The following is a 9,434-nucleotide window of genomic DNA, read 5'->3' as shown; positions in this document are numbered from 1 at the left end:
CACACAGCAGTCTGTCTCTCTCTCTCACCTGTCATGGCGGAGAGATCGGCGTCCTTGCTGAAGATGTTCTTCACTCCTAGCTCCTGCAGAGTGTCCCTCAGGTCGATCTTCTGCTCCGACCTTGAACCTGAGCAGTGCAATCAGAGAGTCACAGGTCACAGTTTTGTGGAGCAATAGCAAAGTAAGATGCAGCATGTAGATGAGTGGTTAGAGGGGCAGGCAAAGGGTCACATATGAAGTCAATATGTGTAAATGAACAGCTGTAATAGCCTAACCTTAACCACAGTTATACATAAAAGCATCAGCTAAATTCTTAGTAGGCTACATCTGTTTCTGTGTGTACCCACACAGTATATATCTCAACTCGGGAGAGGTAAGTAGGTAGGTAGGTCAACATTCTGCCTCTTTAATCCACCCACTTAAACAGTGAGAAAGCAGCAGTGTACCTTGCCTTTCTACAGTAGGTGTCTTTTGGTGGTGTACTTTTCCCATCGCCACACATAACTAGCCAAACGTAGATGATGTAACTTCTCAATGAGTTGTTTCCAGTATAGCTACACTAGAGTTTGAATCAAAATGTAACTAAAACATCAATGTTAAGAGTTGAGTTTTGGTGTCAGTCACTCAGATACAAAGACCAAGGGCTTATTTCTACACTGACCATTTTTCACCTACATTAAACAACCATACAGGGAGAAATCCATTGTGGAAAAAGCAGAGATACCACTTTCTCCAACGACAGAAGCCTCAATAGCCCAGAATGCAATGCAGCCATGAGAAGCAGCCTCAATAGACCAGAATGCACTGCAGCCATGAGATATGTTGGATATTGATTATGAGGTGCGAATGTCGCTCTTTCTGGACTGGAAAAAAAAAGTGTGAATTGATGGGTGTGTATGTGTCATTTTGTGCGGAGGTCCATCTCACCTAGGCAGGTAGACCTCCACCTTCTGCCGTTTTACATTATTAGCCCACTCCTCCAGCAGCGCGGCTTTGAGGATGGGCTCCAGGGCAGCCAGTGGCACCTCCTGCCGAGGCAGGACGATCATCATGGACATGTCTTCCCCCTCATATGGCATCTCCAGCACCTGGTACACCCCGCCCGCCTCCTGGGAGCCATCACTGAACTCACCTGGTGGGGGGACACAGACACAGCAGGCGTAGGCATAAAAAGACATGTACATACAGTACATACACATGTGCAGCGGGTAGTGTGAACTTTGCTGGGGGGGGAACATACACAGATTTGATTGATTACACTATGCATGCATGGCCGTATCTCTTTACTTCTCCATAATGCAGCAGTTAAGATCCAGTAAGCTTGGAGACATAAGGCTTTAGCTACATTTGGGGTGAAAATGTATCTCATCATTAATTCTTACCAAGAGCACACTGCCCAAATCCCAAGCAAAACTAATTTGGCAGCAAAAAATGGTGTGTGTGTGTGTGTGTGTGTGTGTGTGTGTGTGTGTGTGTGTGTGTGTGTGTGTGTGTGTGTGTGTGTGTGTGTGTGTGTGTGTGTGTGTGTGTGTGTGTGTGTGTGTGTGTGTGTGTGTGTGTGTGTGTGTGTGTGTGTGTGTGTGTGTGTGTGTGTGTGTGTACGTGCGTGCGTGCGCACACACAGACAGACAGTCATAACGGATGGAAGAGAGGACGGCTGCACTGCTTAACATTAGACAAATAGAGTAGAAGCCATTCCCATTGATACAGCAAATAGCTCGGATGTGCATCAATGCTCTGCATCAATTTGAAATGCTATCAATACTGACCAAAGGTGTTTAGAATTGGAACAAAATAATACATATGATAACAGAAAGAAAGAACAAAATAATAACAGTGCTTTTCATATAATAAGGACTTTTCAAAAACCCAAAGACATGGTGACAAGAGTCCACGAAGAAACAAACTTTAGCAGCAGTGCAGTAAGAATATGATGTAAATGGTTTTGGCAGTTCACCAGGCAGTCTGAGACCTACAGTACTAGAATCACTTAGAAACACAGCATTAAAGCAGACACTCTGTGCACTCAGTCAGTCCTGTATTTCACAGCTACTATAGTGCCTTCAAAACACAAAATAAAGCAACATCTGACACAACTAAGACTTGAAAACACAACACACAAGCACTAGGTAGGGAAATACTCACTACAACCCTTTAGATATGTACTGACAACACCAATACAGATCAGGTCTCCAAAGCATCTGTGACTTTAGACTTAGTGCCTACAGTGTAAGTATTTCCAAACATCACATCCAGCAGCTGCACCAAACAGCCCCTTGCAGCTATAATCTGACTGGAATGAAATGGCCTTCAAAAGACATCACACAAGGACAAGGCATGGAAAGGCCCATTAGATCCATTCAGGTATAAAATGACTGGTTAGACACAAAAGCCTTGACTAAAAAAGCAGATTCCCATGCACACGGACCATACCTCAGCCTTATGTTATTGTCCAGGCTTCTTTCTCTAGGGGACTTTGTCACCCCCCCTCCCCCATGCCCTTACATGGACATTTCACATGGACATAATCCCACCCCCCATATATATCACTTAAAGGAGGGACTTTACTGGACATTTACTATTCACCCCATTACATCACTTTAAAGGACTTTTACTTTGCACTTTATCATTTGAGATTGCACTGTTTCCTCCACCTTCTGCTATCTCGTCTATCTTGTCTATGCCGGCCACCATTGTTAGCACACTTGACAGCTGTTTATTGGCGCCGATTGGCTAATCATTAGTCCCCCCCGGCCCTGATTGGCTAATCGTTTTCCCCCTCGGCCCTGATTGGCCAATCGTTTTTTCAACCGAGAAAATCACTGTTGCATGTCACAATGCCAGACCAGAGGCAGCCTAAACTCAACTGGGTGGAGTGAGCGGATTCGAAGGTCTGGACCCAGGCAAGGCACACAGAGAAAGACAAGAGGCATATCTTCTGCGAATAACAGTCCAAAAATGAATATTTTAGATCCAAGAGATTAACATTTTAAATAACCTCCGGAAATATGAGCAGATAATATGAGCAGATATTCAGGGACAGCACTGAAACAGTGAAACTCAACACGCACGCAGCACGCACGCACACGCACACGCACACACACACACACACACACACACACACACACACACACACACACACACACACACACACACACACACACACACACACACACACACACACACACACACACACACACACACACACTCCCTACCATAGTAGAAGTCTCCCTGCTGGTACATCATGAGGGTCTGGACCTCGGAGCCGTCATCCTTGCTGAACGAGAAGGTTCTGGTGTTCTCGGGTCTGAACTGGTTCTTCCAGGAGCCTCTGAAGTACACGGCGTTCACCAGGGTGAGGCGGGTCACGCTGCTGAAGTCCTCGGCTGACAGCAGCTCACGGATCTTACCTGGAGGGAGTGATGCCTACATTACGCGTCTCCGTCTACTTTAGGATGGTTTTATCCTCCTCAGATTTTCAGTAGCCTAAGAGCAACGACCCACCATGATGCAGGGTTGGAAATGTATTCAAATATTTACTGGTTTCTTGGTTTGTGTTCTTTTGCATTATGTATTGTGTATACTGCATGTATTTAGACACACAGATGCATAATGCAACTCCGTGGACACTGTTGCCCGAAAGGTTGTCCTTTCACATGTGCATAAATAATGAGGTAGCACAAAGCAGTATATTGGGGGGGTTTGTAGACGCACTTACTAATTAAATGTATTCATACTATCATAAGTGTGTGAATACTGCACCCTTTTGAAACTCTTTCTTCCTCTGTCTCACTCTGTCCCTCCTCTCTCTCTCTCTCTCTCTCTTTCTCTCTAACTCACTCTCGGTATGGTTCTCCACCCAGCTGTTGATCTGCTCGGCGACGGCTGCTGATTCGCTGAAGTCCACCGTCTCCACCTCGGCCCGGAAGTACTTCCTCATCAGACGCAGGAACTCGGGGTTAAAGGCCACGTCCTCCTGCAGGAAGAGGCTGTTGGCAAATCGGATCACGTAGTGGGCGTCATCGTCCGACAGAGGTGCTGTCAGGTTCTGGAGCAAAGAGAACTCCTCGCCTGGAGAGAGAGAGAGAAAAACAAACGCACAATTGATTTTGAAAATGAAATGTACTTTAGTTTCTCCGATTTTATTTCCCTGGGGTGCGCTTACAACCATCAAGTGCAACACTATTGATTGGTTTGTTTATGGGGGGTATGGACTGTATGTATGCCTACTTATCTGAATGCACATGTGTCTAGATGTAGAAATGCTATGTGTGTGCTATACAGTATGTGTGTGCGCCACCCCATTAATGCCATCCACTTAATTGTAATGTACATGTAGGATAAACAAAACATTATATCATCCTGTATTCCTTGAATTCATGTATATATTTAGTGGGATGTAAAACAAAGCTGTAAAACCTCATTAAACAAGGCAACAGACAGGAAGCATGCCATCTCTCATCAATGATGAAGTCTCCATCTGGGCCAAACTGTAATAATGTATCTCCTTATTTTGACACATTAGACCCTTGGGCCAATGTGTAATTCTGAATGTTGGATTGAAGCGATGAGAGGCATAATTTCCCCAGGTTGAGAGAAAAAAACATCTGATTAGTTGTGTGCATAATGTACAGACAATTAAACACATGTTTTAGTGCCCCTTAGGCCAGTCACTGTCATTTTGACACACATCACTCAAGTCTGATCGTTGGTGTCTGAGATAATGTGCATGATGGACAAATGAATGGACCAGGGCGGTTCCATATTCCCTCCACTAACTCAATTTTAATTCAATGTACAGATTCCAGATTGCAGTTGGACATACGTTTTTGTCTGCCTACTATCAATGGTCGCTACATGTTTTGACTGCAGCTGTGGGAGGGTCTGACCTTCACCCGTCTGTCCCTAATCAGTAATTAATTGCAGAACGTGAGAATGTCTTCAAATTTTAATATATTCAATGTTTAATTAAATTCAAAACAATAAAAAGAGAACATGTCAATAAAAAATAAAAATAAATAGCTGTCACTTCAAATAGTGAATACTGAATATCTCATCTTGGAACTAAATTCCTCATATAGTGAAACTGCAATTCACCTAATAATGATAAAAAGACAATCCGGATGTAACATTGGTTATTTCCTTTTCACGGCAAAACATTTCCACTTTGTGGATTTGTCATAAGATCCACCTGCACCCATAATAAGTGCGTTGGACCACAGTGCTGGCGAGCCCGTGTGTGTGTGTGTGTGTGTGTGCATCTCTCACCTGGCGGCAGATGGCTGAACCCCGTGGCCTGTCGGATCTGCTCCAGTGAGGCTCCCCTGGCTCCCAGCTCCACCATGCCCAGGGCCACGGCCACGCTCAGCGGGGAGAAGACGATGTTGTCGTCACCCCCGGCGGCCTGCAGCTGGTGGTACAGTCTGACGGAGAAGTCTGCCGTGGTGTCCTCCGGAATGTCCGCCGCCCGGCAACCGTAGCCCGGCAACATCACAGAGAGGAGCAGGATAAGGACGTCCGGGATCAACATGGTGAAGAGTGAGCTGAGAGAGAGAGGGATGCACAGGGTTAAGAGAGGGGAGGTTGAGGGGAGGGACCCTAGCAGGCCACCTCGCCCCTCCTTCCCTGCGTGGGCTCAAAAGCCGCTCATCCCAATCCTTCATTGGACAAACACCTCAATGGACAATCACTCCTGTGAAGATCTGGACTCAAGGGGACAAGGGGCATGGGTGGGTGGGGGCAGGGCTGGATGGGGTACCTTTCACAATGTAATCATTTAAATAATTCAGCTGTTCCATGCTTGTGTACACTTTCATTTCCAATTTACGCTACAAACTGTGTACGGTACGGTATGTTGGCTTTAAAGGAAAATCAATACAAATGGCTAAAAGAAAAAAGACGCTCATCCCGGTTGCGACTCTTCTCATTCCTGGCGCCACAATGGAGGAATGTGCTCTGTCAGAACGGCCGAATCACTGCCCATCTTTCAGCGCAGGCTAGCTTCAGGCTCCACCTGAACCCTTCTTGAACTAACCTTTTCCTGTCTTAAGTTGCTTTGGACAAATGCGTCTGCTAAATGACGTAATGTCATGTAATGAGAAGAGGTGTGATGACAGAGAGATGCAGAAGGGAAGGAAGGAGAGAGGGACAGAGAATTGACAGAATGGAACAGGGAGGTCAGGGATGTTGAGAAGAGAGAGAGAGAGAGAGAGAGAGAGAGAGAGAGAGAGAGAGAGATGTATAGACGGAAAGGGTAAGTATGAGGGGATGAGCGGATTGGAGAGAGGGGATGGGCAGCCAGAGAGGGAGGGAGGGAGGGAGGGAGAGATGAAAGTAAAGAGAGGAGGATTGTGTGAGAGGGAGAGAGATGAAGGTGCACCAAGGGGATTTGGAGGGGGGAGGGGGGGGAGATGGAGAACATCTGTCAGTCAGTCATTCATGCCAATATTGTGCATTAACGTGTGAATGTAGCACACACAAAGTGGGACGGCATTAAGGGGGGGGGGACACCCTAGATAAACTTCTATTCTATTGTTACTATAGCAGAAGAGACATTTGTTGTTGTTGGTGTAGTTGTATTGTAAATGCAAGGAAGACTCTGGTCCTCATAACGACACTGTATTGATAAACTGCTGAAACACCAAATGGAAGGAAAGGAGACAGATAAAAAAGAGCAAAACTCTGACGCCTTCAAATTAACTTGGACGTTGGTGGAGCGGGACAGGAGAGAGACAAGGACAGAGGACAAGGACAGAGGAAAAGGGGAAAGGCCTGGCATCCTAAAACACAGACACGAATATACAGACAGTGCAACCTGTGAGCTGAAAGCAGGTGTACAGTGGGACAGAGAGAGGGGACAGAGTGGGACAGAGAGAGGGGACATAGAGAAGGGACAGAGAGAATGAGCGGGCACAATGAGATACATTAGAGAGAGAGACAGAGAGAGCAAGGGAGCGAGAGAGGCAGATAAACAACCAGAATGCGTGCTAACTACAGCTGTAGCATCGACTGCAGTCACTATTGCTTTTCAGAGCACATCCGCTAAATCAGCTCATACATATTTCATGGCCATTCTTATCATCTTCAGTTAAATCAGCTTCTTCCCTTCAAAACCTGCTTGGCTGAGTGTGTGTGTGTCCCTTCTCCACCCTTCTATCCATGCCATCTTCCTCTCCTTCCCTCCAGCACCTCCCTCTCATCCATACCTCCCTCTCCTTCTTCACCAAACTACATCTCCCTCTCATCTCTCCATTTTTGACCTATTGTCTCTCTTAACCCTCCCTCTATACCTCTAAACGACATGCTAGGCGCACACACACATACACACGCATTCCTGTATGTGCACACACACACACACACGCACACACACACACACACACACACACACACACACACACACACGCACACACACACACACACACACACACACACACACACACACACACACACACACACGCACACACACACACACACACACACACACACACATGCCTTCATGCATGTGCACACACACTGCGCCATCTCTCTGCCTCTGTTGTTGCCAGGCAACATTGTTTTCTGCACAAACAAAAAAAGGGGCAAAAAGAGGAGCCTGTATCATTGCATTGCTAGAGAGAGAGAGAGAGAGAGAGAGAGAGAGAGAGAGAGAGAGAGAGAGAGAGAGCGAGAGAGAGAGAGAAAGAGAAAGAGAGAGAAACTTAGGCGCATGTTAGCCTTTGATGGAGAGAGCGTTAGAGGCAATGACCATGATAGAGAGTGGAAAAATGTGGACACATTTGTTTTGTTTGTCTTACTGGTGTGTTGATGTTATTTTATTGTTTTGCACCCCGGGTTAGTAGTCCCACCGCATTGGGCTAGAATCTGCTGACTTACTGTACTGTGTGTGTGTGTGTGTGTGTGTGTGTGTGTGTGTGTGTGTGTGTGTGTGTGTGTGTGTGTGCGTGCGTGCGTGCGTGCGTGCGTGCGTGCGTGCGTGCGTGCGTGCGTGCGTGTGTGTGTGGCATGGCAGGTAACAGTGGTGACATTGTACCGGACTGTCAACAACAACAATGAGCAGCGGCCAGAAAGCTACTGTAGTTCTATGCTGTTATCTGCTCCGTGCTGTTATCTGCTCTGTGACAGAAACGAAGAACTTTCCCTCCCAAACTAAAGCGCTCCAAACAGGGAACATGCCTGCTACAATGCTTTGTTGCAGGCAGTGAATAGGCAGAGTGGGCCACCCCGCCTAGCTGTCCTAACTGGAACATTACAACTGTTGTATTAGTTTCAGGTTTGGTATCACATGATCTGAATGCAGTTTTACAGGACCTTCCACAAAACACAGATATCCCCTTTCCACCTGGCATAAACCTTATATCCAGATTCAGGCTAGATCTGATTTACGATACGACATAATTCAGTCTAGATACTGTATGATTTAAGATACGACAGATTCAGGCTAGATCTAGATTTACGATACAGAATTCAGGCTAGATATGATTTACGATACGACAGATTCAGTCTAGATATGATTTAAGATACGACAGATTCAGGTTAGATCTGATTTACGATACGACAGAATTCAGTCTAGATATGATTTACGATATGACCGATTCAATCTAGATATGATTTAAGATATGACAGATTCAGTCTAGATCTGATTTATGATACGACAGAATTCAGTCTAGATCTGATTTACGATACGACAGAATTCAGTCTAGATATGATTTACGATACGACATATTCAGTCTGGAATAGATGATTTACGATACGACAGAATTCAGTCTAGATATGATTCACGATGACAGATTCAGTCTAGATATGATTTACAATATGGCAGGACTTTGTCAGATTTATCTGAAATTGTACATGTCTTGCATGCTCAGCTCTGCTCCGTTCAGAATAAACACATGCAGATAAATCACATAAATCACATAACCACACAGCACATTCAATTACATATAAACATCCAAATAGCAATAGCAGATAAATAGCGCACATGGATACTCAGTTACCCCCTGGCCCCTAAGCCACAGCATTGCACTCTCCACCCAAAATTCTAAATGTATGATGTATCCCCTTTAAAAGTGACAGTAAAACCCTTGTCTCACTTCTTCAACATCTACATCTTTTTTTGCACGTTTTTAGCGGGGGGAAACCCCAGGGGAGCACGCGGAGAACGCAAACTCCACACGCATGTTGTTATCCGAGCTACCTGCTGGATTTGCATGCACTTCGTGGTTGGATCTGCATGTAAACATTTATTTCAGTCTACATAATTACTACATGTGTGGATTTGAGTTATACTTTGCTGTCAATGTGCCCACAACACAGTAATAGTCTCTCATCACGTCTGGGTCAGATTGTCAGTCACACCTGGGTTGCATGAGGTTTTGCTCTTTCTGAATACAATCAGATCACCCTGGATGTATTTGAATGCCAGGGAGTCAGAGTAG

At 45.5% G+C, this 9,434-nt stretch overlaps 1 protein-coding gene across 1 annotated transcript in view; it reads right to left on the bottom strand.

Annotated features, from left to right (window-relative positions):
• The window catches only part of serpini1 (serpin peptidase inhibitor, clade I (neuroserpin), member 1), a 28,927-nt gene that overhangs the window by 6,442 nt on the left and 13,051 nt on the right, over window positions 1–9,434 (bottom strand). The window contains 6 exon segments of the mRNA XM_083637114.1: window positions 29–116; window positions 118–127; window positions 928–1,132; window positions 3,216–3,410; window positions 3,841–4,071; window positions 5,269–5,543. Coding sequence (XP_083493240.1) covers window positions 29–116; window positions 118–127; window positions 928–1,132; window positions 3,216–3,410; window positions 3,841–4,071; window positions 5,269–5,530 — 991 coding nt within the window. The 5' untranslated portion in view covers window positions 5,531–5,543.

This window comes from Poromitra crassiceps, assembly GCF_964638095.1.
Source record: "Poromitra crassiceps genome assembly, chromosome: 5".
Taxonomy (NCBI): domain Eukaryota; kingdom Metazoa; phylum Chordata; class Actinopteri; order Beryciformes; family Melamphaidae; genus Poromitra; species Poromitra crassiceps.
The sequence above is the reverse complement of the archived record's forward strand: the minus strand, read 5'-3'. Positions and strand labels throughout refer to the sequence as shown.